The sequence below is a fragment of the Ochotona curzoniae genome, unplaced genomic scaffold, assembly GCF_017591425.1.
Source record: "Ochotona curzoniae isolate NIBS_2020 unplaced genomic scaffold, NIBS_Ocur_1.0 scaffold_3208, whole genome shotgun sequence".
NCBI classification, from domain to species: domain Eukaryota; kingdom Metazoa; phylum Chordata; class Mammalia; order Lagomorpha; family Ochotonidae; genus Ochotona; species Ochotona curzoniae.
In genome coordinates, this window is record NW_024467106.1 from 45,932,534 (window position 1) to 45,960,266 (window position 27,733).

Sequence of the window (27,733 nt, forward strand, 5' to 3'; positions counted from 1 at the left end):
AGTCTAGCCTTAGCAAAAGGCACTTCATAGGATGGAGATGCAGGCCATGGAGAAACCAATGAGAATATGTGTATGCACCACAGTATTTTTTTAGCATATGGAAGGTTTTTCAGTAAGATATTAAGCCCCTTCAGATGAATAAAACGCATTAAAATGTGTACTTTGGAGTGAAAATTTCTAAACGTTTGGACGACTACTATTCCATATGGATCTGTTCCTTAGTGATGTATTTTGAAAACAGAATAACCATCCAACCCAAGAGGACTGGTGTACTTCAGAGGGGCAGCTATTTAATTAAAGGTTCCAGGATCAACATAAGGATAAGCAAGGAATTCCCCAAGTTTGTTGCCTTCTGAATCATAGTGGAGCATTCGGAAGCAGACATCGCAAAAGAAACATGGATCCTGTGGTGCAAAACTGTCATTGTTTGTCACCCATCTGTGGTTAAAAAAAAAAAATCATTACAATCAGTTTTCATACTTGTATGCTATTAAGGTATGCCCTGCAGTTATAGGAAAATGCAACTTCGAGCACTGTCTTACTTGTCTAGACACTCTGAAAGGCAAATGAGCATCTGCAGGTGCTGTTGATAACACCCACCCTTAAAGGTAAGTGGAGAAGACTTTTAAAATCTATACTTGAAAACAGCATGTACTAGCCATGATGTATCTGTTTCCAATTAAACAGTGTGAATAGTAATTTTTAAAGATTTGAAAACGGGGAGGAGAGAGAGGTTTTTCATCTGCTGGTTCACTCCTTAAATTGCCACGATGGCTAGGGCTGGGCCAGACTGAAGCCAAGAGCTTCTGGGTCCCCATGTGGGTGTGGGGCAGAAAGGCTTGGGCCATACTCTGCTGCTTTCCCAGATGCATTACAGTTTGTTGACTCTGATGTGGAGCAGCTGGGACTCCAACTGGTGCCCATTTGGGATGCTAGGAGTGTAGGCAGTGGCTCACCTGACAATTCCAGCCTGATGATTAGGAATTCTTTTGATAGGCCAATTTTTTTTTTTTTTTTTGTCTTAGAAAAAAAAAATTTCGGAAGATCATTAAGACAGATTTCCTATCCACTGATTTGCTCCTTATATGTCAACAGCCAAGGTCAGGCCAGGTGAAAGTAAGCTGCTGGGAGCACAATCCGAGTCTCCCACGTGGGTAGCAGGAATGTAGCTACTTGGGCTGTCACCAAATGCCTCCCAGGCTATAACCCAGGCTCTTCCAGGATGTGGGCATCTCTGCAAGCATCGGCAGAACGCACCAAGTGTCTACCCTAGGCGCCATCTTGAGAAACTAGGAAAATGAGATGCTTCAAGCCTGACACACTTCTGTTCGTAAATGAATACTGATACACTTCTGTGTGATCTAGAACTGAGGTTAAAATGTTACCACTTAGAATATATATGAATGGGATATGGCACTGTTATTATCTGTTCGTTCTTGAGATGAGATTCCATTTGCATGCCTGTTTGGGTCCTGCATCTTGCAGACTATTTGTTTTTAACAAGTTTTCCTTTTTCTCTGATACCCGATTTCTGATTTCCTACTAATCTTTCAGAAAATCATATTGTGGTGGAGAATCCAAAACTAGTTTACAAGGCTTCTGAATGCTGACCCACATAAGAAACACATAAAATCCAAGCACAAAAATTTATGTAAACCAAGCTTTGTACGCATGATGCCATTATGACACTCCTGCAGGAATTTTTTATCAAAAACGTGGGATGAAGCTGACTGAAAACTATAGACAAGAGAAGATGGGCCTGCACTGCGGGGCACCTGGTGAAGCCACCACTTACAACACCCCCAATTCCACATTAGAGTGAGGGATCAGGCGTCAGCTATTCCACCTCCAATCTGGCTTCCTGCTAGTGCACGGGGGACGGCAGCACAGGGTGGCCCAAGTGCTTGGGCCTCTGCTACCAGGCTGGGAGACCTGGGAAGGGCTCCTGGATCCTGATTGCGGCCATGTGGGGAGTGAACCAGCACCTGGACGTCTCTGTCGGTCTGCCTTTCAGATCTTTTGAAGGCCAAACATGGCTCCTGCAGCACTGAAGTCTGGCTACCCTGTGCACTTCTATATGGGTAACCTATTTTCTAATCTTTAAAAAAACACTGATTTTAATCCATCATTCTGATTTTATGGCACCTGTCCACATACTGCAAAATACGAGTCCTCAGATCCATAATGGGCGAGTAATGTACCATAAGTCAAAGTGCTTCATTGCTGAAAACCCAATACTTCCCAAAGAAAAGCATTACCACTCACCTAGCTGTGTACATTTTACAAACAAAACATTTTCTGGTCCACAGCCAGTGCTTCTTGATGAGAAGGGGATAAAGTGTCCTGTCCAGGCAGTCGTCATGATGCACAAGCCTTTTGTCCATGGGGAAAGAAGTGAACATGTTAAAAGGCAAATTTGGAAGAGCTATAAGGGACTAAATATATTTAAACATTAGGATTTTTCAGTTGTTGCTTACAAACATGAGGTAAACAGGTTGTTACACCAAGTGTGAATTGACTTCCACAAAACTCTTTCCTCGAAAGAACATTCGGAATTAGTTTCTTTCCTGTGGGACTGCTCAATAGCTTTTCCTGCATGTACTCCCACACAGCCCTTGGTGCTGCCTCACATCTGCTACTCAGTGGTGTTTTACCCAGATGATCTTGTTACAACACAGCTCACTTTTTTTTTTCACTCTTCCCTTTGAGAGAACTCAAGTCTGGCTCCTGATGAAATTGAACCACCAAAAGTTTAGTTTCAGGTGTGAGAATTAAGAAACTAGGTTTTGTTTTTCTAAAGTTTTTTTTAAACACTTATTTTTATTGCAAAGTCAGATATACAGAAAGGAGGAGACAGAGAGGAAGATATTCTGTCCAATGTTTCACTCCCCAAACAGCCCCAACAGCCAGAGTTGAGCTGATCAGAAGCCAGGAGCTTCTACTGAGCTTCCCACGCGGGTGCAGGGTCCCTAGGCTTTGGGCTGTTCTTTTCTGCTTTCCCAGGCCACAAGCAGGGAGCTGGATGGGAAGTGGTGCTGCTGGGATTACAACCAGCAGCCATATAGGACCCTGGAGCAGTGGTGTCGGGCCAGAAACCAGGTTTTAATAAAACAGTTAATCCCTACTGTGTCACTAAGTATAAGGCTTTAGAAAAAAATCGATAAATCATGATGGACTTTAAATTCTTCTACAAAATGAAACGACTGCACAAATCATTCTAAAGGTACCTAATAATTCTAAAATAAGAGTTTTAAAAGTAAATATAAGGCCCAGCATGGTAGCCTATTGGCTAAAGTCCTCAGTTTGCACATGCTGGAATCCCATGTGGGCTCCAGTTCTAATCCCAGCGGCCCTGCTTCCCATCCAGCTCCATGCTTGTGACCTGGGAAAGCAGTCAAGGACGGCCCAAAGCCCTGTGACTCTGCATGCGAGTGGGAGACCTAGAAGAAGCTCCTAGCTCCTGGCTTCAGATTAGCTCAGTTCCGGCCATTGTGGCCACTTGGGGGGGTAAATCAGCAGATGGAAGATCTTCTCGATCTCTACTCCTCTCTGTATACCTGACTTTCTAATGAAAATAAGTCTTTAAAAAAAAGATTAATATAGTGAAGGAAATGAACAGATATTTTTAAAAAATTAAATATGGCACTGGTGTTGTGGTATTGCAAGTAAAGCTGCTACCTGTGATACTGACATCCTGCATGAACACCATTTGACACAACTGCTCCAATTCTGATCCAGCTCTCTGCTAACATTCATGGGAAAAGAAGTGGAAAATGGCCCAAGTGTTTAGGCCCTGCCATCCAAATGGGAGAATCAGATCAAGGTCCTGGCTCTTGGTTCTGGCCCAGTGCCGACTCAAGATCATCTGGGGAGTGAACCAGTAAATGGAAGTTCTATTTCCTCTTTAACTTTGGTTTTAAAAATAAAGAAATAAACAACAACAACAAAAATGAATTCAGGCAGGAGTAGTGGCAAGCACTGTGGCACAAGTGTGCTGACCTGCCACTTCAAATGTGAGCATCCGGTGCAGGAGTGCCGGTTCAAGGCCTAGCTGCTCGGCTTCCAATGCTGCTTCCTGCCTAGCTGCCTGGGAAGGTAGGAGATGACCTGAACGTTGGTCCCTGTTACCCACACTGGAGAGCCAAATGGAGTCCTTGACTCCTGGTTTCATGTGTAGAAGCAAGAACAGCTTTATAAAATTTTAGTAACATTATCAGGGGCACCAATGTCCTGCTAATGACATTGCAGGCTACATAAATGCATGGCTTTAAGTGTGTCTCATCAGCCTCTCCTACAGGCAACTATTTCTTAAGAATTTAATTCTTTAATTACTCCGTGCAGAACAACCAATTTTGGTTAAATACAAAATTAATGTTTAAATTGCTACCGCACTGGGCCCAAGGACTTATTTTCCGATTAAATGGTGAAAATACTTGCCAGATGGGTTAAGCATCAAGAAAAGGCCTATCGGTTTGACTACTGCACCCCACCATTCCCTCACTGGACAGCTGTGAATCTCTCACTGACCCTGGCTCCAGTCGGGACCACCCTTACCTAGATCTGCCACACAGCCATCGCTGGGATTTCATCTGTGCAGCACTAGGAGAAGCTCTGAGAGCTACTCTCTACACCGCACTGCCCCTTTCAAGGTGACCCTTGGGGTGACCTTCACCCTCTGGAAGCTTCCTAAGCACGTGACGTTTCAGAGAGCAGTCACCAAGCCCCCAAGAGCCGGAAGCATCGATCCCTGTTCCTGATACCATAAACACAGGGGCATTTTATTGCTCCATGAGAAGTTTAAAATCATCTCAGGAATTGAGCCAGCAACAGCACACGGCTTATTCCGACATGCTGGTCCTTCTCAAGCTGCTATTTCCTTAAGCTGGACATGAAGAATCTTACAATCTCTTTCAATACCTTCTGCCTAGTTCAGATCTTTGCTGAAACATTATTATTGTATGTTTATCAAATAGCAGAATTGCCTTTTCAGTCCTTCAAATTTTAGTAAAAAATTTGGTACCACTTCTCAGCCTTTTGGGTAAGATCAAGTATAAAAATTTAATAAGCCAAGAAATCCATAATATGGGTCCATCTACAATGGAAGATCACCCTTTCTTTTTATAAATCTGCCTTTCAAATTTTACATATATACATATATATACATTTTACATATATGCATACACACACACACATATATCAGGAATGAAATTGCAAATGGGCACAGTTTGTCACTGCATGGAAAGAATTTTGCCACTTCCAAACTAAGTTGCAGTGATGATTTTTGTTTTTAATCACCTCTACTTTTTTTTAAAAAATTTACATTTATTAATTTTTATTGGAAAAGTAAGATTTAGAGAAAGAGATACAGAAGAGAACAATCTTCCATCCAATGATTCACTCCCCAGGTGGCCACAACAGCCAGAGCTGAGCTGATCCAAAGCCAGGAGGGAGCTGGATGGGAAGTGGAGCTGCTGGGATTAGAACTGGTGCCCACATGGGATCCTGGCCTACCACATCAGGCCCCAGACACCTCTACTTTTATGCTGTGAAACAAAGAGGAAACATTGCTGCCACCTACCTTATGTCCGTAATGACAACAACATGCTCACAGTCTCCCTGGTGACAGTACAAGTAAGGAAACCCCAGCTTAATATACAAGTCATTGAAGGTGAAATCTTCCATTCTGGCTGTCTGAAACTTCCCATAGCCTCGATCATGGGACTCTGACCACTCAATGATGGTTCTGATGGAGAAAAGGAGACAAGGCTATGTCACACTGCTCCCCTAAAACATAAAAAGAAAGAGGATCTGCTCATCTAATTAACAATTGCCACTCTGACAGCAAGACTGCAAGCACCCAGTTCTGCCCTACCGATTACGTCAACAGGTCTTGGGGGGAAAAACTGCTTTTGCAATAATTATTGGATGTTATCTGCCCTTTTCCAGCTCTTACAGCTTTCTGGTGGGTATGTGACGTGTGTCACTTCAGTCGGGATGTAAAGCATGCAACAAAGCCAGCCCTTTTTTCCCGCCTCCCCCAAATCCCACATTTTCAAATATGGTTTACATAATACAATAATTTAATATCTTAAACATTGCTAGGCCCAGCGCTCCCCTGAGCAGGGGCCATGCTATGCATGTGAATGGCCCAGAGGCACTGGTGAACTAGGGGGCACTGGAGGCCTGACTGTTCAACCTGAGAGACTGTTGTCTCACAGTTCTTCCTTCTATCTGGGAAAAACTCCTTTCCTTTTTTTTTTAAGAACTTTCAGTGACTCCAAAAACATCAGACATGTAACTGCTTTTTAATTTCTATCATTTTCATCCTATTTGAAATGAAGACACACAAACATAGAAAGGGAGACAGACAGAGACAGGCTGGCAGGCAAACTGATGGAGATCATCTATGCCCTGACACCTCCCAAACACCTACAGCAGCCAGGGTTGAATCAGGCTGGAGCCTGAAGTCCACCTAGGTCTCCACAAGGGCAGCAGACGCTCAGGTGCTTGAGCTGTCACCTGCTGCCTTCCAGGAAGTGCACTGGCAGGAAGCTCGATCAGAAGCCGAGTAGCCAGGTACTCTACCATGGCATGTGAGTGCTCCCAAGCTGCCAGTTCAGCTGCTGTGCCAAATGCCTGACCCAGAAGTCGATAATTAGTGTTCTTCAAATAACTGTGCTTAAATATTTTATATTTAATATGGGCTCATTGGGGGTGGGGAGGGCATTTGGTAAAGCATTTAAGATGTAACTTGAGACGCCCCCAACCCATACTGCAGCACGTGGTTCAAATTCCAGCTCTACTTCCAATACAGCTTCCCACCAACAAGTGCCCTGAGAGGCAGTGGGTGATTGCTCAAGTACCTGGGTCCCTGTCACCTGGCCCAGTGCTGCCTATTGCAAGGCATTTGGGAATTAAAGTAGTCTCTCAAAAGTAAAAATGTTGAACATTTAGAAATAATTTTCAACAAAGACCCATTCCAAAAATAGGATCTATGGAAATATTATTACCTTAAGAAGTACAAATAAGAAGCAATTTTGAGAAGATTTCTTGAAACTATACCTGCTCAAATCTCTACATTCCGGGTATCTTCTATCATTGTAAAATGTTCCTTCAAAGTAAAAGAAGGCTGATTTGTACAGATCCTATAAGAAATGAGACAGTATTGGGATAACAATTGACATCAACTCCAAGTTTGTGTATCCTAAAGTTACATACCTACAACAATCACTTCATGGAACTACATAAACAGTCTCAGGTCATAAATTTTCTTTAAAACTTCCTCTTTACTGATTCAAGGTACATTAACGGAGAGATTTATCACCCACTGGTTTACTCCCCAGTTGCTCAGGGCCAGGCTGGGGCCAAATGCCAGGAGACGCTGGCCTAGGTGGGTGACGGGAACCCAACTAATCAAGCCATCCTTGCTGCCTCCTCTGGTCTGCATTATCAGGACACCAGACTCGGAGTTGGGAACTGAACCTAGGTACTGTGATGTGGAACACGGTTCTCAACCACTGGGACACATGCCTGTTCCCTGTTACAAATGTGAACCTACTACACGTCAAGTGTGATGTTCATCACCAGGGATGAAGGCAGAGAGATGATTCTTGCTATAATTTTCCATTTTTAGCCTACTGCTATTTTAATCACTCTGATTATTTTAACTTTGCATATTCTCTTGAGATTCAAGAAAAGAATCCAATTAGAAATTAAACAAACCCTCGAGCCAGCTCTGATGCAGCAGGTTTACTGCTACTTGCTATGCCAGCATCCCGCTCTGCTTCTATTTCAGCTTCCTACTAACATGCCTGGGAAGGCAGCAGTAGATGGACCAAGTCACCTCTGCGGGAGACCCAGATAAGATCCTGGCTCCTGGCTTCAGCCTTATCCGGCCCCTGCCATTGAGGACATCTGGGGAATGAAATGGTGGATGGAAGATCTCTTTCTCTCTCTTATCTTTCCCTTTCTCTGTGTCATTCTGCCTTTCAAATCAATACATATGAAAAGAAATTAAATAAGCCTTACATTTATCTTAATATATGTATGTAGAGCAAAAAAAATTTGGACAGCTGAAAAAAATAAAAGCAATTGCATCTTTGGTATTTCTTCAGGAATAAAATGATTGCTGAATTGTGTTTTTCTGACGTTTTGTGGTATTTTCAATGAATCTCTAACAAATGATCTCTTTATATATTTTTTCCTTTCCTTTTACAATTTCTTTGAAAGGTACAAGGAGGCTGAGGGTGAAAGAAAGTGAGCAAAGTCTTGTCTGCTGGCTCATCCCCAAATGCCTGTGAGGGCCAGGGCTGGGCGGACACCCAACCCAAGGACCAAGCACTCAACCCGGGTCTCCCACAAGGACGCAGAGACCCAAGAGCTTGAACCATTCATTACCTGCTGCCTCCTAGGGCATGCTGGAATTTGAAGTAGAGCTGGATTCTCCAGTGTTAGGATGTGGGCATTCCATGTGGCATCTTAACGACTGTGCCCAATGTAAGAACTGGTAGGCGAGCAATATTAATTTCTATTTTCACTCAGGCCATCTTGCTGTGTTGCTCAATACATAACACTTCCAGAGAATTTTATTTGAGTGATGGAAGCAGTTTAATGCCTTTTGACACAATCAGTAATTACAAGGTAAAGTCTAAAAAACCAGAACTGTTTTCTTATAAATCTGAAACCATCCATTAAAAACATTCCCTTATCTCAGTACATAAATGGGCAGCACAGAAGGGATCTCAACACAGCTTTCCGCGGGAGCTGGAGTAATTACTAACCAGCTTTAGTAGCATGCAGGGACACAAACCAGCAGATAGGACCTGTCTGCCTCTTTCTGTCTCTCAAATAAATAATTGAAGAAATACATGTTTAGGATACTGAATCTTTAAACAAATTCCACTACTAAGCTTTATTTATTTGAACGGCACAGTGGCGACAGTAAGACTGCCTCAAACTGCCTTGAGCATTAAGGTCTTGGTTAGAAGGAAGAGGGAAAACTCAGATTCTGCCTGTTAAATCGATCCCATTACTGCACAGCTACACCTTTCATTTTTTGGTAGGGTTAAGAAGTTTTGCATTAAGATTGCTGCTTCTCCTTTAAAAAATGATAATATCCACATTTCCTGGTCTGTATACCAGGAGCCTTTGGAACATTCATGGAAAATTCAGATTATGAAAGCCTACACATGGATTTCCAACAGTTTTTGGTATCAGCAGAAGCTCATTTGTTAATTCCACCTCCCATGAACTTTTTGAAGCACACTAATTCCTCCTCCTCCCCTTTTACCCTAATGATTGTGACAAGTATTCAGAGAACAAGCCTGAGAGACCTGGGTATCTTAAAGCCATTTTCAAATTGACTCAAAAATCTCCAAGTGTGATCTGTGTGAGTCATGATGCTGACCTCCAAACATCAGTTACCAGCATAGTGCCATACGCACCGGAACGGCTAAATGAAATGGTGCCACAGTGGCAGAGGGTGGACAGTCGGGAAAATGTTATAGGATAAATGAGTTTTGAGTCAGGAAATACAAATATGAACTCACCAATAAGCTCCCTTTCTCTCTTACCATATTCAAAGACTCAGAGGTGCAAAAAAGTATGGCGTGTCTGAGGAAGACGACAGTGGCTGGGGTCTCAAGTGCAAGGGTAGGGAGGTGGATAGCATGGAAGGTTAACTGAGGATGACCACTATAAAAGGCCTCATGCTGGAACTGTCAGTCGAAGAACCAGGAGGGAACCTAATTTACTCCATCATTTATGTGGCTGGTGGAACAGGAACCAGCCATGGACAGAGTTCTTACCTAAAATCTAGTGAACCACAGTTCTCCCAAATGTCTTTTCACTTCTCTACAGGAGCTGTTGCTGCTCTCCCCAAGTAGGGCACTACATGCGGGGCTCCCTGGCAGAGTTGTACCAGCCAACAGAATTAGTTCAGTCTTGTTCTTTGCTATAAAACCCAGAGTCAAGGCTTTGCTGCTTCATTAGGTGGCAGTCCTTTCTGAGACCTTTCTGGCCGGCAGTCTACCACCTGACTCCTGACCATCCTTATCCAGTGGGTCCAGGGGGCTCCTCCAGCCTGTGCAGGCACTGCAATGTGAAACATCAGCAAGGAGCAACCTCCTTGGTCATCTCCCCGCTAGGACCGACCCGTGGCACTGACGCAGCTCTCCAGGGCAGTGAAAGGGAACGAACGGGCGCTGCTTATTGACTGGTGCTCTCGGGTCACCTCAGCTACAGAGCTTACACAGGGCGAACACACAGCCCCAAAGCTATAGTGGGAGATGAGGAAATCAAGAGCCTGCTTTGCGAAAAAGTTTTGAAGCTCCAGCGAAGGAAAGCTGGAACTGCATGGAAGATGATTTTATTTACAAGAAGATTTCAGGAGCCGACGGAGTGGTCCCTACTTCCTCAGCCTACTGGTATTTGTTTGTGTCTCACGGGGCAGGGCCACAGGTGGAGAAACACCTTACTTTGCTGATGTGTTCAGGAGCTTGGTCAGGAGAGTTGCTGAATTCCCCACCAATCTGGAGGTCACTGACACAGCAAATCGAATCCCTCAGTTCTGTGAGCTTTTGACTGCCCAACACCAGGATCGTCTGATATGGTTTATGTTCTTTATGCTGAAAGAAAACAACAAATAAATGATGAATTCTGCTATAACCGGATATAACATAATTTTGCTAGTTTTCTTACTTTAAGTTATCTGCATTAACTTGGGTGTTTTAACTACATTCTCTTCAAATTACAAAGATTTCTTTTTGGGTTTTTTTTTTAAGATTTATTTTTATTGCAAAATCAGATAAACAGAGAGGAGGAGAGACAGAGAGGAAGACATTCCGTCCAATGATTTACTCCCCAAGTGACCGCTACTGCCAGAGCAGCGCCAATCCAGAGCCAGGAGCCAGGAACTTCCTCCAGGTCTCCCATGCGGGTGCAGGGTCCCAAGGCTTTGGGCCATCCTCAACCTCTTTCCCAGGTCACAAGTAGGGAGCTGGATGGGATGTGGGGCTGCTGAGATTAGAACCAGTGCCCATATGGGATCCCAGCACATTCAAGGTAAGGACCTTAACCACTAGGCTACTGTGCCAGGCCCTTGGCTTTTTTTTTTTTTTTTTTGACTACTCATTGAGATTTTAACCAAACAAGTTAATAGTACTAAGACCATTCCGGAAGCTTCGTAAAAGCCAATTTAATCCTAAGTACAAATTATATGTAGTAATACTCTCAACTAAATCGTATCAATGTTTATGACACACCTATCCAGATAATCAGAATATATATATGTTAGGCTAAAATACAGTTATTTTAGTAGAGGCTCTATGAAATTGCTGGATACCCTGCACTTGTTAATTCTATGCATTTTTTAAATCAATTAAGAGCTGCTTTTAGTTAGCTAAGTTCCCAAGTATTACAAATTAGTGAGCAACTTCTTCCATTTCTCTACTGCCCACCTATTCCACAAAACATCCACAAGAATCTGTAGAATTAGAATCATTATGGTATTATATATATAATTTTAGTTGTTTCCAGGGCATAAATCAGGTGTATATTTCAACATAACTGTAATTCTACTGATCAAGAGACTGTTGAAGCTTGACATTATTTTCAACATTTTTTATTAAAACAAATCAAGAAAAATCAAGACTATGGTTATCTCTAAAACTAAGATGTCATCATTTGCTTGCATTTATTTTAGACTCTAAGGAATGTGAGCTCTCAAACATTACACTATTAGGTAAAAGTAACTCTAAGTAAAAGTTACTCATATTATCCAGTAGGTTTTGCTACCAACCTTATGAAATATAACCGGGTACAAGACATTCACAGACAGGATAAGTTCTCCTTCTTGAATCATATTCTCTTGATTTGCAGGCTTTTTTCCTACTGCATGTGATTCCTGAGGAAAGAAGACAAAGACTCTGAAACCAAACACTGTAGCTCAGGTGAAGAGGCACTGCAGGAAAACGAGTACCACAGGGGCTTATGTCGGCCGGGTCCCAGGCCTGACTCCTCGTTTTACTGCAGGAAAATTGTGACAGACTTCTGAGCTTGAGCTTCATCTTCTGTTAGAAAACAGAAATCCCTCATGGGTCTCGCATGGAAGCGCTGCTGATGATGTGGACATAAAGCAGCGATGATGTGTGGCACTGAGCACACAGCAGCCAGTGGCAGCACAGCAACACTAGCTGACATTGGCAGAAAACTGGCATTTCCAAAGGCACTACTTTCCCTATGAAGCTGTTCCAAGAATGAAGCTCAGTGACTCAGGGAGGTGCCCGAGGTCTTGCTAGAAAATTAGTATGAAAATACAGACATGTCTGGCACTGAACCTCCAGCTGTTTACAACATCGCCTTTACCATATTTTTATATGTCCTTAACAACTATAAATTAAGGACCATCAACAAAGTAGACTGGCTGAGATGAAAGATGTTTTAAAAGTGAGTGGAGAGCATGCCCTACACCCGGGACTTGGGGAGGGTGGGAAATTGGGTGGGCCTTCTCCCTTAATACCCCCCTTTTAAACATGAAGGTAACAATATGGAAAACATACTAGTATTATCCACTTTCCTGTAGCTCTTGAACCTTCTTACTCTAACTAAGTATGTAAAGAATGTCAAAATAAATTTTATTAATAAAAAAAAAAGTTTCTGATATTCTATGTTAGGTTAAGGATGTTTCTTTCTATTTCTATCATTAAGATTATTCATTACATATAGAAGTTGAATTTTACCAAATATATTTTCTTTGTCTGAATTGGTCAAATGGCCCATTTCCTTTTCTCTGGCAATCTGTTGATTCTTTTCATGGATTTATAACATGAAAATTACCCTTGCTTTCCTGTATTAGAATCGGCTTGGTCATAAATAAAATATTTTAGATTAAAAAAAAAAAGTGAGTGGAAATAATGACACACAAAAAGGCAGGGGAGGAAGATTTAGGAGTTAGTCTACGGAAGCAAGGATTAAGACAGAAAAATTGGGCCCGGCGGCGTGGCCTAGCAGCTAAAGTCCTCGCCTTGAACGCCCCGGGATCCCTTATGGGTGCAGCTCCGCGTCCCATCCAGCTCCCTGCTTGTGGCCTGGGAAAGCAGTCGAGGACAGCCCAAAGCCTTGGGACCCTGCACCCGTGTGGGAGACCTGGAAGAGATCCCTGTTTCCTGGCTTTGGATTAGCGTAGCACCAGCCGTTGCGCTCACTTGGGGAGTGAATCATCGGACGGAAGATCTTCCTCTCTGTCTCTCCTCCTCTCTGTATACCTGACTTTCCAATAAATAAATAAATGTTTTAAAAAAAAAAAGACAGAAAAATCAGAATCAACTATTTCAGGACTCTTGAACCTCTGACAGCCTGGAGTGTGTTTGATGATGACAGAAGCTACTGCATGCCGTAGCATGTGGAAACAACCTGAGTTCCCAAAACAGTAGCCTGCTGCCAGGCCAGGCAGTAGACCCCAGCCTCCCCAAACGGAAGGTTGTGCTTTAGGTGGCCTCCTGAGCCGGACGCCTACTCCTTGCTTGGGTTTAACGGTGGCAGCTGCTTTCCCCAGCAGTATCTACCGAAACACTCAAGGCAGGACTCTTTTTCTCTTTTTGGAGCCGAACTGTCAAAAGACAATGCTTGTCAGGTCACTGACTGAGCCCAGGGTAATATAACAGAAACGATGGTGAGCACACCCAGGGAATGCATGTGCTGCAGAGACAGCCTGGAAGAGGCAGGGCAGCTGCAGCCCTCGGGAAGGAGAATCACACTCAGATGCAGAGTTCGCAACACAAACCGAGAGAAACACAGCGGCTGGAGAGCACGGCCTGTTCCCGGGAAACAGGAAATCCACACATTGACATCATTGCTCAAGCATGGGGGTGGGGAAGGGGAAGCCCCTGAGTCTAACAAGTGGTATCATGAAAAATAAATTTTTTTTAAAAATTAATTATTCTGAGCATGGCTAGAAGAAGAAACAAAAAAGGAATCAGTTGATTCCTGTCAAACTGTAAACACTTCTCTACCTATTCACCTTTGTTGACCACCTACTGTGTGCGCAGCACTACTGGTAAAATTTCTGAGACATTGCTGGCATTAAATAGTATTTAACTGTATATAAATCTGAGCCATATAATAACACATATTTAAGTTATTTGTATTTTTAGTTATTAAAATGAGATTAATCTCAACAGAAGAAATTTTTTTTCAATAATAGCCATGTATAAAAAAGGAAAAAAAAAAAGTTAACAATATATCACAGTCAATGACTGAGAAAAAATTTCCCCCCTAGTGTCAGCATTAAGACCAGGATGTAGTCCACTAGCAGCAAACTATTAACATAGTACTGGAATCTCCAGCCAGAGCGGTAAGAAATGGAGATAAGAAGAAGATTCTAGAAGAGAAGGAAAGAGAATTATCTCTACCTCCGGGCGGCATGAACTAATAGGTACAAAATCCCAAAGGATCCATCTGCACACACAAAAAAAGGTTAGAGCTAATTAACACGCGTAGCAAAGCTGAAGGACACAAAATACACAGAAATGAATTCTATTTCTATTCATCAGCATTGAGCGAATTGAAAAAGAAACTAAGAAAACACGTGCAATCACAGCAATGAAAATAATGCTCAGGGACAAATTTAACCAAAAACATAATACATTTATCCACTAAACAATACGAAACAAGGCTGAGCGGAAAGTACTGTGGCGCAGCATGTTAAGCAGACTAATCTGCTTCCAGTCGAGTTTCCCTCTGACGTGCCTGGGAAGGCAGCAGGTGACGCCCAGGTCCCTGGGAGAGCAAGATGAATCAGGCTCCAGGCTTCAGACCAGCGCAGCCTCAGCCACTGCGGGCATCTGGGGAGCAAAACAGCAAATGGTACATCTTTCTGACTCGCCTCCTCCCTCTGTAACTCTGCCTTTCAAATAAATAAAGAAGAATGTCCAAAAAGAGAGAGAGAGGGAGGGAGGCAGGGAGGGAGGAAGGAGGGAAGAAACAAGGAAGGAAGGAGAGAAAGAGCAAGTAGAGCCTGTGACAATTTCATCTGGGAAGTGCTCAGAAGACTCCTGACATTAGGTATCCAGCTTTCAGCTTGTTCCTGCAGTTGGTACATCTGTACTGGGTACTACAAATTCTAGAGTCTAGAATCTTAGTAACTGGCACGAAAAAGAAAAGCATCAGGTAGCTGGTGAACTCTTTTGAAAATGGCTAGCACAGAGGGGCTGGTGGCCTGGCTGCCCCTCCTGATGAGTGGTCTACCACGGATGGTTTGCCAAGGAACACCAGCTGCACCAGCCTGGAAAGATCGCCTCCAGTCCTTGATTTTCATCGCCACCACATCTGGCCTAGCACCAGATAAACCAAGCCATTCCTCATCATGAGAAACCAGGGACTTACTCTAGCACATGAAGACTCAGACCAAATCCAATCAAAGCCATTCTCAAATTTATATAATGGTTCTAAACACAATAAAGTAACTTCTCTGGTGTCACTTTCCAATCCTGCAGTCAGGACAACACAGGCAGTTAGCGGAGGGCATTTCTGTAAACTGCAGCATGCAAATTTTCAAGGACTGGATCCTGTGTATTCTGAAAAGCCCCCACTTTAATGGCAGTTACTTCCTAGCCACAAAATTCTTGTGCTACGGTGACCCCGACCAAGACTTCATGGAAAACTGATACTATCCTCAGGCACTCCACAATACATGTCATGTTTTCCTGTGTTATAGTCAACACTTCATTTACTACCAACGATTTCAGTTCCACCTGCTATCTTGAAAGATAAAACACCTTCCATAGTTCAATTAGAAGCAAGACACAGCAAATGGGAGGTTCCTAAATTATTATTAATTTTTATTTGTTTGTTTGAGAAAGAGAAAAAGCTGGTTTCTGTCTACTAGCATACACACAAATGCGTGCAACAGCCGGGCTGGGCCAGGTTGAAGCCAGGGGTCTGGCACAATGCCTCAGTGACTAAACCCTTGCCTTGCGTTGCTGGGACCATATGGGGGCACTGGTTCGTGTCCTGGTATCCCTGCTTTTGGCCTGGGGAAGCAGTTAAGGATGGCCCAAAGCCTTGGGACCCTGCACCCACGTGGGAGACCTGGAAGAAGTTCTTGGCTCTTGGCTTTGGATTGGTTCAGCTCTAGCTATTGCAGCCACTTGGGGAGTGAATCATCAGATGAAAGATCTTCCTCTCTGTCTCTCCTCCATGTATAACTGCCTTTCCATTAAAAATACATACATCTTTTAAAAAAATACAAATAGTCAATAATTAAATAGCAAGATGCTCACTATGATTAGCCACTATGATTAGCCACATGCAAGTCAAGCTGCAACCCATACACTAGGATGGCTATTATTTCAAACAATAACAACAACAGTGAAAAGGATGCAGAGAAATTAAAAACTATATATACTGCAGATATGAATGCAAAATGTACAATATAGCTGCAATGGAAAATAGTTTGATGGTTCCTTGATTTACCATATGACCCAATAATTCCACTCCTTCATATAAGTATATATGACGTAGAAACAACCCAAATGCCCATCAACATATGAAAAGTAACAAAGCATCATTACAAAGAAATGAGGTTTATAAAGGAATGAAGCTCTGATACAGTCTATAACATGGATGACTCTCAGAAGCATGATGTTATACACAAGGACAAACACTGCTACGGTTCCATTTACACAAGATATCTAGAGTAGGCAAATTCAGAGATTCAAAGCAGAATAGAGGTTGGTATGAGCTTTGCCAGAGAACACTAGAGATATTACTACTGGGGACAGAATTTCTGTTTTATTAGAAAGTTCTGGAAATAGGAGTGATGGTTACAAAGCACTGTGAAAGCAGTGATGCTACTTAATTTAACACATAGAAATAGTTAAAATGATAAATCTGAAGTAAAGTTTACAATATATATAAAAAAAAAACACTAACAGGCATTCCCATAGGCATCCTTACGCACCATCGAGTGCCCAACAGTGTTAGGCACACAGGCTTTGAGCCTATCATGTCTACTAGTAGCTTCTCACTCAGTACTCGTCATCTTAGCCTTCTCTTGGGAATCTACACAAGAGGTAACGGTTAAAGACCAAAAATGTGGTTAAATCAAAATGACAGGAAGAAAAAATATTCAGGAGGAGAGCAACCATAAGGCAGAAATTTCACCTGAAAACAACATCAAACTAATAATAAAAACAAACAAGTAAAAATAGGTAAAAGCAGAAAGCTGAGCTCTGTGGTCCTTTTCTCTTATTAACACTCAGCCCCAAAGTTCCTCTAGTTTGTTTTCAACTAAGCACACCTAAAGCTAAGCTATGTAAAGCTACCTTATTGTCATCACTAACAGCGACTGAGCTCACTGTTCCTTGGGAAAAGGGTGAAAAACGTGAAACCCACCATCTCATAGGCGAATGTTTCTTGTCGGCAGGCACGATCTATGGTTACAGTTTCTTCCCGATGCTCCAAGAACCTCTTTCTGTTCCTGTTGTAGACATGAAAAAATAAAAACAATCAAAGTTCAACATTCTTCATTAGAATTTCAAAACATATCCTCAACTTTTTATTTTGAATTTAGTTTCAACATCTGTTGCACAAACACTGCAGAGTCCCCATATTTCTTTTACCTTGTCTCCCCTAAATACCTTACATGACCCCACAATTATCAAGAACAGGAAATTAACATTAGTACAATGTTAGTAACTATAGGCCCATTTCAAATTTCACATAATTGTAAATGTAATGGCTTTCAGTTCATTCCAGATTTCCACCTAAAATCCTACCCTGCACCTGTTACTTCTTAGCCTCCAATCTCTTACGGTTCCTCAGAATCTCCTGGCTTGCAAGATCCTGACCTCCCTGAGAAGAGCTCTAGTGAGCTGCTTTGTGGAATGTCCTTCAATGCGAGTTTGAACAGCATTTGCTCAGCACTGGAGCAAACATGGCTGTTGGGGCAGGAATAAACAATGATGCTCTCAGTTCACATACCAGGGGTCCGTGATGGCAATGGCATTCTACCAATGTCCATCTTGGTAAAGTTCCCACCTGTCAGATTCGCCACTAGAACAATAGTTAACCAACCACCAAACACGAAAATTAAAAGAGAGGCATCTTGAGTGTAGTTTTAACATTCTTGCAGGCATGCCTTGACTTTTTTTTAATGTTTATCAGCTATTTTTTTCTATCATTTTTATCTATAGATTACTGATTTGTATATTTTCCTCATGTTTTTGGTCATGGTTCAACTTTTAAGAATTCTTTTTTAGCCTTAAAAAAGAATTGGCTAATAGACATATGAGAAGATACTCAGGCTCCCTAGGCGTCAGGGAGATACAAATGAAAACCACATGGAGGTTCCCCCTAACTCTAGTGAGGCTGGCCTACATTCAGAACTCCACTACCAACTGCTGGTGTGGATGTGAGGAGAAAGGCACCCTTCTCCACTGATGGTGGGAGTACAGGCTGGTACACTCACTACAGAAACAAACATGGAGAGTGCTTAGAGAATTACAAATAAACCTGTCATATGATCCAACTATTCCACTCCTAGGAATATATCCAAAAGAAATAAAAACTGCATATAAGAAGGGGAATCTGTAATCCTATATTTACGGCAGCACAATCTACAATAGCAAAGACACGAAACAGCTCAGATGCCCATCCAAAGAGGAGTGGATAAAGAAACTGCGGTACATCTATTCCATGGAATATTACTCAGCCATTAAAAAGCACGAAATTACACCATTTGCAACTAAATGGTGAGCATAATAGAGACCATTATGCTCAATGAAATTTGTCAATCCCAAAAGGACAAATATCATGTTCTAATATAAGGAAGCCATGATGCAAATGATAAGTTCAATAACCCTTTCCATACTGTTTTTGCTGCATCCCATGTGTTGCGATGTTTTTGTTTTTATTTTCATTTCTTCCAAATAGTTTCTCTTCTCTTGTAAATAATTCACTGACTCGTGGCTTGCAAAGTGGCATCATTTTACCCAAGAGGCTTTTGTGTTTTTTTCATTTCTTCACCCACGCATTGGTGGTTATTCAGTGGCATGTTTTTCGACTCCAAGGTGTTGCAAATTTTTTGTTTTGACGTCATACCTGTTGTTGACTTTCTTTCATGGTTTCTCACTTAAGGGAATGTACAGTGATGGCATAATAGAGACGATCATACCCAGATGTGAAGATAAAATGCAGTAAGCCTTTCTATTTCCACATCAAAGATGGACTCCCAATGAAACTGCTGGATATATCTACACAGTGGGATACTGGACTGTCTGACATTGTCTGTACCAGTACGTCAGAGCACATTTAAATAAAAGACTGATGGACTTATGACAGCTTATGAAGGATTATACTATTGTAATAATATGGGGAAAATCAGTCAGGGGATGGGTGGGAATTTGGGGAGGGGATTAAGAAAGCCCAGACTCTATGGAATTGTACCATAACATTCAAATTAAAAAAAAAAATTATTGAGTCAGGAAAGGTAGCCTTGTGGTTAAAGTCCTCGCCTTGAACGCACCAGGATCTCATATGGGCACCATTTCTAATCCCGGCAGCCCCAAGGCTTTGGGACCCTACACCCGCATGGGAGACCTGGGAGAGGCTCCAGGCTACTGGCTTTGGATCAGCACAGTTCTGGCCATTGCAGTCACTTGGGGAGTGAATCACTGGATGAAGGATCTTCCTCTCTCTCTCCTCCTCTCTGGCTTTCCAATAAAGATAAAATCGATCATTAAAAAAGTTTACTTTAGGGCCTGGCGCAATAGCATAGAGGTTAAGGTCCTTGTCTTGAACGCGCTGGGATCCCACATGGTCACCGGTTCTAATCCTGGTAGCTCTGCTTTCCATCCAGCTCCCTACCTGTGGCCTGGGAAAGCAGTCGAGGACGGCCCAAGACTTTGGGACTCTGCACCTGCATGGGAGACCCATAAGAAGCTCCTTGCTTCGGATTGGCTCAGCTCCAGCCATTGTGGCCATTTGGGAAGCGAATCATTGGACGGAAGATCTTCCTCTCTGTCTCTCCTCTCTGTATATTCCTCTTTCCAATAAAAAAAATAAATAATCTTTTAAAAAAATTATTGGAAAGCCATATTTACAGAGTAGAAAGATAGAAAGATCTTCCATCCGTTAACTCACTCCCCAAGTGGCCACAATGACTGGAGCTGAGCCAATCTAAAACCAGGAGCCAGGAGCTTCCTTTGGGGTTCTTCCCTGCTGGTGCAAGGTCCCAAGGTCTGGAGTCATCCTTGACTGGCTTTCCCAGGCCACAAGCAGGGAGCTATATCACACGTGGAACAGCCAGGACACAAGCTAGCAACCATATGGGTGGGATGCTGGTACTGCAGGCAGAAGAAGTTTAGCCTGCACTGATCCTTCACTTCTTTGGAGTGTATTCTTATGTATAGTGCCATATTAAATTGGCATAAATGCTTGGTTCTAACTCTGTGCTTCTTTCTGCTCAACGGTATACTACTTGTTCATGATCCAGGACCTACAGGTTTGTTTTTTTTTTAAGGATTATTTATTTTTACTTTAAAGAGTTATAGAGAAAGGGAGACTCGGCACAGCTGGAACTTTGGGTGTGATAGCTCAATACACTAATCCTCATTTTTCAATCTCCACCATCCCACATGGGTACCATTTCATGTCCCAGCTGGTCCACTTCCCACCAAGATGCCTGTATACTGCTAGGGAAAACAGTGGAGGGATATCCAAGATCTTGGAACCCTGGACCCATTAGGGAGACCCAGAAGAAGCTCCTGGCAACTGGCTGATTGGCTCAGCTCCAGTCATTGCAGCTATTTGGGGAACATACCCACAGAAGGAAGATCTCACTTTCTTAGTCTCTCCTTCTCTGTAAATTTACCTTCCCAATAATAAAAAAAATTTTTTAAATAAATGACACTTCTATTAATAAAAATATTTTACTTGGATTACACTGAGTTTACATATTAACTTAAGAACTGACACTTTTATTACATTTAGTCAGCCTTTAAGAACCAGGAGTAGGGCCCGGCACGATGGCGCAGTGGTTAAAGTCCTCGCCTTCACGCCTGGGATCCCATATGGGCGCCGGTTCTAATCCCTAATCCCGGCAGCCCCGCTTCCCATCCAGCTCCCTGCCTGTGGCCCGGGAAAGCAGTGGAGGACGGCCCAAAGCTTTGGGACCCTGCACCCTCGTGGGAGACCCGAAAGAGGCTCCTGACTTCGGATTGGTTCAGCTCCAGCCATTGTGGCCACCTGGGGAGTAAATCATTGGACAGAAGATCTTCTTCTCTGTCTCTCCTCTCTGTATATCCGCCTTTCCAATAAAAATAAAATAAATCTTTAAAAAAAAATAGTAAGAACCAGGAGTAATTTTCCATTTTTTCAAGTCTTCCTCTGAGTCTTTTAGGTGCATCCAAAAATTATTCTAACACTCAAGACAGGTCTGGGTAGCCCTTAGACCTGACGGCCAGCAGATCAAGAACTCTAGTAGTGGCATGTCAGACACCATTTTGTATAGTGTGACAAAAGTTTTAGGCCTGCAGGGATGACAATGAGCTATGCATGTGCTGAGCTCAGCAAGAACTCACTGAGTTGTACAGATATCGGTGCATCCTCAACACAGTATCGCAAGAGGTGGAGACTAGTGAGCCAGGAGCTAGGGCTAAAGAGACCATGGTAGAAATCTAACATAAGAACCTAGAATCTGGAACTTGCTGGAAGGAGTAGCACAAGTGACTACAAAGAGCCATATGCCAACTGCAATAAGTAAAATCAAACTGTAGACCTGTGGGTGACACAGCTTAGAAACCTGCCCCAAGGAGAAGATTCTGCTAACCAGAACTACAATGACCAAGAACAAAAGAAGAGACAGAGACACAATGAATATTACTGAAGACTGCCCTGCAAAGGAGCAAAACCCTATGCAAACTTCAGAGTTAACTGAGGAAGACATTGAGAAAATGGGAGATACAGAATTCAAATGCTTGTTAAAAAGCTTCTTATCAACAATAAGTACATAAGGCAGGCATTCAAGGAATTTAAGGACTATGTCACACTGGAAATGAATCAAATGAAACTGTGCTCTGGAGATTATCATATCCAGATGTGAGGATACAATGCAATATGCATCTCTATTTTCAGATCAAAGATAGACTCTCAATGAAACTGTTAACTGTATCTTGACAATAGGATGCTGGATTCTCTGCCATTGTCCATGCCCGCAATAATGAACATACGACTGTAAGAACTATACTATAGCAATGATATAGTGGAACTCAGTGAGGCGGGAGGGAATTGGGGAGGGGATAAGGGAAACTGTATCATATAATGATAATAATAAAAAGAAGTAAAATTTTAAAAAAATTGTTCGACCCAGTGCAGTAGTCTAGTAGTTTAAGTCCTTGCCTTGAACACACTGGGATCTCATTTGAGTGCTAGATCTTATCCCAGCTGCTCCACTTTCCTTCCTAATCCCTTCTTGTGGCCTGGGAAAGCAGTTGAGGACGACCCAAAACCTTGGGACCCTGCACTGGTGTGGTAGATGCAAAAGAAGCTCCTGGCTTCAGATCAGCTCAGCTCCGGCTATTTGGCCACTTGTGGAGTGAATCAGCAAATGGAAGATTTTCTTCTCTGTATCTCCATCTGTCTTTCCAATAAAAAAAAGTTAAAAAAAATGTTAAAAATGTTAAAAAATTGTCTAACCTAAGGAATTTTCATACCATCAATTTGCACTTGGAATGTAGAGTTCACAGGTTGTCCTGCGCTTCTCAGTTATTTCTAGGGGAAGAGAGGCAGTCTCCCACACCAATTTGAACAAACAATTGCTTTCTAATTTTCTCTTTGGATTTTATTTCCTCTTGTCCATTTTTGTGTTATAGGGGGTGGGGAGATGGATGGGAGTGGTTTACAAGAATCTCAATCAAATTGATATAGATAACATGCTCTAGAAACATCAGAGATAGCTTTTTCTCACAGTGGAATAGAATTTTGATTCCTCTTTTTTTTTTTTTTTGCATGACTCTTAAAGTTTACTCCCTTAGATCATAACTACAAGTTGGGCAAGCAGTGCTTTCTCGGCCACAAGTATGAGAGATGGACAAAATAATCTAACTGGAATTGCATTGCTATTAAAGTGGCAATGGGACCTGGAACAATGGCTCAAGTGCCAGTATCCCATACAGGCAGTAATTTGTGTCTTGGCTGCTCTACTTCTTATCCAGCTCCCTGTCTGTGGCCTGGGCAGGGAGTAGAGGATTGCCCAAAATCTTGGGACCCCGCACCCACATGGAAAACACAGAAGCTTCTGGATCTTGGCTTCAGATCTGTGTAGCAATTCCAGCTCAGGAATGCTGAATTGAGTCTTTTCACATTAGATCATAAACCTAATTCTCCCCACACATCCCGCGTTCGGAAGGATGGGAGAATGCCAACACCCAGTTGATTGAGTAGTAGCAAGCAGCAAAGGAAGCAGTGTACTAAACAGTCTCAAAACTACGATTTAACATGGTTCCCTAAAGTCATTAAGTCAACTGATAAATTACTAACTAGCGCAAAAAAGAAATCTGCTTGCTTATGATTATCATACACCATTCCCAGCCTATAAAGTTTCACTCCACCAACACTTTTTTTTTTTTAAGATTTATTTGTTTTTATTGGAAAGTCAGATTTAAAGAGGAGAGAGACAGAAAGATCTCCCCTCTGTTGGTTCACTCCCCAAGTGGCTACAAAGGCTGGAGCTCAGAAAGTCTGAAACCAGGAGCCCAGAAATTTTTCCCGGGTCTCGCATGTGGGTACAGGGTCCTAATGCTTTGGACCCTCCTCAATTGCCTTCCCAGGCCACAAGCAGAGAGCTGGATGTTACTCTGCAACTCCTTATTAACTCCCTATTATGTGCCCCAATTCTAGCAACTGGGAACATGTGGGTGTGAAAAATATGCTATGGAAATATCAAGCATATATAACAAAACAGAAAATTAAGCAAGTATGATCTGAATATGATGAGTATTTCCATAGGGAAGCATGGGGAGCTACAGGAATTACCAAGCTAGGGAGCTAGCTAGAAATTATCAAAGCTGGGAGGATAAGCAAGAGTGAGAGCGCCCCTTCCAGGAACTGCAACACAGTGAGTGTGGTGCTGAGAAGAGCAGCGGTGTTCCACTGAGCCACCTCACAACTCAAGTCCTCAGCTTCAAGGACATAGAAAGGCTTTAAGCCAGAGTGTGATACAACCACATTCGCATTTTAGACAAATCCAAATAACTAAGCGCAGCAATTAAGGAGCACCAAGTGGGTCAGGATTGCACAACAGCAGCCTTAAGGACAATATAGTCGAGACTGCAAGGAACCCTCAAGAACTCTAAAATCTGAAGGCTCAGACAGTCTAATCCCTTCTACTTCCTAATGGGTTACGGTAAGCTGGAAAGAAGTTTTAAATCTTAACGAGTCAGTTTTAAAACAGGCATCTGGTCCTGCCTGTAGCTTTCTGCTAATGCTCCAGGGGTAGCAGGTTTCGACTCAGGTCCCTGACCCCACATGGAAGACCTGGATTGAGTTCCCAACTCCTGACTTTGGCTCTAGCTGTCACAGGCATTAGGGAGTGACCCGTCAAAGGGAACTGTCTTTTGGCCCATATTGGACCCCAGCACTTGCAAGGGGAGAGAATTAGACAATTGAGCCATCATGCTGGGCCTGGGAGCTGTCTCTCAAATGAACATACTAGAAGACAGATAAGGGCCTGGCACAATCACCCATTGACTCAATGGCTCAGTCCTCGCTTTGCATATGCCAGGACCCCATATGGGCACCAGTTTATGTGCTGGATGCTCCACTTTCCATCAAGCTCCCTGCTTGTAGCCTGGGAAAGTAGTAGAGGCTAGCCCAGGGTCTTGGCGATCCTGCATCTGTGTGGGAAACCCAGTGCAGGCCCAGCAGAAGCTCCTGGCTCCTGGTTTCAAATTGGCTCAGCTCTGACTGTTGCAGCCACTAGGGAAGTGAACCAATGGATGGAAGATATTTCTGTGTCTCCTTCCCTCTGTAAATCTGTCTTTTAAATAAATAAATAAATCTTCCCCCCCAAAAAAATCAGTGACTGGAAGGGAAGCTTTGAAATATACCTGAAAAGCTTCAAATGTCCAGCAAAGGAATTAGAAATTTTTCCAAATTGTCAGTTTCTAAATAAAACAACACACTTCAGTGACAGCATGATGGATAAATTAAAAAGACCGAAGACTGGACTTAAGCAAGACATTTAGTAGCCATTTATTAGCATTTCCTCCAGGCTCCAAGAGCTGCTGTGTAAATAACAGACCAGGGGAACAGATCTGGCTATTGGGACAAAAGAAAACAAAGCAAGCTGAAAGGACTGCCTACCTGAAGGGAACAATACACAGGGCGAGCTCAAGGATGACAGAACTAGCTACGTGACATGAAATAAGCTGCAAACAGGAAATTATAAATGCCATCATTACATACACAATTTCTCTGTGGTATACATTCACATCTCAAGGTGCTGATGGCAGACCTCCACTAATTTTTGAGCTATCTGCTACCCCATAATGTACAAAAGACATGAAAATAAGCATCTGAAAGTACTCAGTGTGAGCTAACAATTGTTTTCCTTCCCTCTGTTAAATTTAACAAGCAGAAATAAACGCCAAGATGAATACAGAATGGATATCAGAGGCCAGGTGTAGTAATAGCATGCTAATTATGCAGGAGAATGACACTTCTAGGATCATTTGATATTCACGGGCGCAATGTGATAGGCACAACTTAGTAAAAGGTATAAAACCAGAAAATAAAGACAGAGCAGGTATCCCATGCATAAACTAGCTCAAGATGGCCAAATGCTAACAGTTGACTTGAGGTGTGAATATATGTGTAACAACATTATACTTTCAACTTTGCAAAACACAATATCAAAAAAGTGTTTCAATCAACCACATGTAACAAAAGCAAAGTCACCCAATACCTTAAAGTCACCAGGTCAGTGTCCTCAGGGATGACTTCCGGATCGTCGCCTTCCGCAAAGCATTTCAGCATATCGAGGCTGGAACACAAAAGGAAAAGCAACGCCTTAACGTCGCCCAGGCAGCCTGGCCATTGCCAGCTGGGGCTGCCTCCTAAACACAAAACTGAGTAATTCCGAAGTCACACAAAATCCAGGAGGTGGCTCAGAGAGAAGGTTGGCCAACTCAAGGCACTGATTTCCGTGCCGTTACTTTATATTGGAAGGGATACGCGGCCGATGGAAGACGGCCACTACTGTTAAACAACGAGAGATGATCCGATGTTTTATTTTGACATTTGTACCCCCAAACAATCCAGTAAAAGCATTCCCTGGAGGTAGTCCCAAAGACCCCGGGTGAGCGAGAAACCTCCGAGTCTCCTCCGGCCTCTCCATTCCTCTGCGCCTCCATTACCAAAGTGTCAATGGCAGCGACACGTCGCTGATACCGTCTCTGCATTACAAGCACTTTATACACGGGCAAATGGAAACAGCCGTGTCTGCAGCTGTCTCCTTCCTTCACTCCAACTCTGAGCCTTCGATACAGGGACCCGTCCCCAAGTTCCGGGAAGCTTGGGAAGAGCAGGTCCTCGCACGCCGGGTCTGACCCACAGGCCCTGCCGGGAGCAGTCCCCGGGGAGCTCGGCTGCACCCCCACCTCGTCCCGCACTCACCTGCACACTGCCCTCAGCTCGGCCGCCTTCTCCAGGCTGCAGTCCAGATCCCGGGCCATGGCGGCATCCCCGGGGTCGGAGTCACCGTTCCCTGAGCGCCCCGGCAGCTCCGCTGCTCCCGGCTCCTTTAGCGATAAGTCCCCGGCCCCACGCAGCCGGCCACGCCACAGATCTCCAAAGGCGCCCACATGGAAAGCGCGCGTGTTAACCTCGGGAACCTCGTACTCGGGAAGGTTAGAGTCACCACTGTCGGGTACCGGATTCAGGCTGGAGCCCACCCAGCTACATGCTGGGCCACCCCGGCTGTCTTCAGCCATGTTCGCCTCCACTCCTTTTCCTTCTGCAAAGCCTGGTGAGCAAGGTCTCGCGGAGCGTGACGGGACTTGTAGTCGCGTATGGCCCCTGGCTGACGAACGACAGGGCGGCGGGGGCGGGGCTTCAGAAACTACATTTCCCGGCAGGCCCAGGGCTAGGCCCACTCGGGTGCGGTCGCCCGAGCTTCCGCGTCCCGGCCTGAGCGCATTGTTCTCGGGCTGGGAGTTGTGGGTCGTGGCTGCGGGTCTTGTTCTTGACGGGACTGGTTGGCTGGGGCGTCTGCCTCGCCACGCCCTTCAGTTCAGTTCCTGGCTTCCTGGGGTTTAAAAGTGCAGGACTTTTAATTGTCTTACCTATCTTCCTGTAGCGCTTGAACCTTTTTACCCTAATAACGTCAAGATTGTCAAAAATAATAAATTAAAAAAAAAAAAGTGCAGGACTTCTTGATTCTGGGCTTTCTGGGCCTCCGTGGCTGCGTGACCGTCTTCCTGTTCAGGGCCTCTGGGTTTCTCAGAACCTCCCCAGAGCCCTGGCTCCTGTGTAAACACACACAGGCGTGGCTGTCAACACGCACGGCCTTGATTATGGAGCCCCCGCTGTGTATCTCATAATGTATGTCGTTAGCCCTAAGGGTGTATGTTTATATTTTTTTCTTAACACCACACCTTTTCCAGGTTGGGAGTTGATCCCCATTGTTCCTGGCTGGAAACAGTAAATTTGGAGCTCACCTGGGGTAGTCTCATTTGGA

The 27,733-nt window shown here is 43.4% G+C and overlaps 1 protein-coding gene across 5 annotated transcripts; it reads right to left on the reverse strand.

Moving 5' to 3' along the window:
- Positions 1–192: 192 nt before the first annotated feature.
- Positions 193–27,004, reverse strand: SNAPC3 (small nuclear RNA activating complex polypeptide 3). 5 transcript variants are annotated; one of them, XM_040963573.1, is made up of 9 exons: positions 26,671–27,004; positions 25,961–26,038; positions 17,392–17,476; positions 11,798–11,902; positions 10,476–10,625; positions 7,063–7,145; positions 5,579–5,743; positions 2,266–2,373; positions 193–438 (listed from the first exon to the last, which is right to left on the reverse strand). In XM_040963573.1, the coding sequence occupies exons 1-9, from the start codon at positions 26,985–26,987 to the stop codon at positions 291–293; spliced, it is 1,239 nt and encodes a 412-aa protein (XP_040819507.1). In that variant the 5' UTR covers positions 26,988–27,004; the 3' UTR covers positions 193–290. The 5 variants fall into 5 exon arrangements, with proteins under 5 accessions (XP_040819507.1, XP_040819509.1, XP_040819510.1 ...); XM_040963575.1 differs by lacking the exon at positions 10,476–10,625; XM_040963576.1 differs by lacking the exon at positions 5,579–5,743.
- Positions 27,005–27,733: the final 729 nt, after the last annotated feature.

Coding starts and splice junctions, on each gene's coding strand:
- SNAPC3 (XM_040963573.1), bottom strand. CDS start 26,987: ATGGCTGAAGACAGCCGGGGTGGCCCAGCATGTAGCTGGGTGGGCTCC. Junction 17,477..25,960: donor ACTGACCTGGTGACTTTAAG/GTATTGGGTGAC, acceptor TGTCTACAACAG/GAACAGAAAGAGGTTCTTGG. Junction 2,374..5,578: donor GTTGTCATTACGGACATAAG/GTAGGTGGCAGC, acceptor CATGGACAAAAG/GCTTGTGCATCATGACGACT.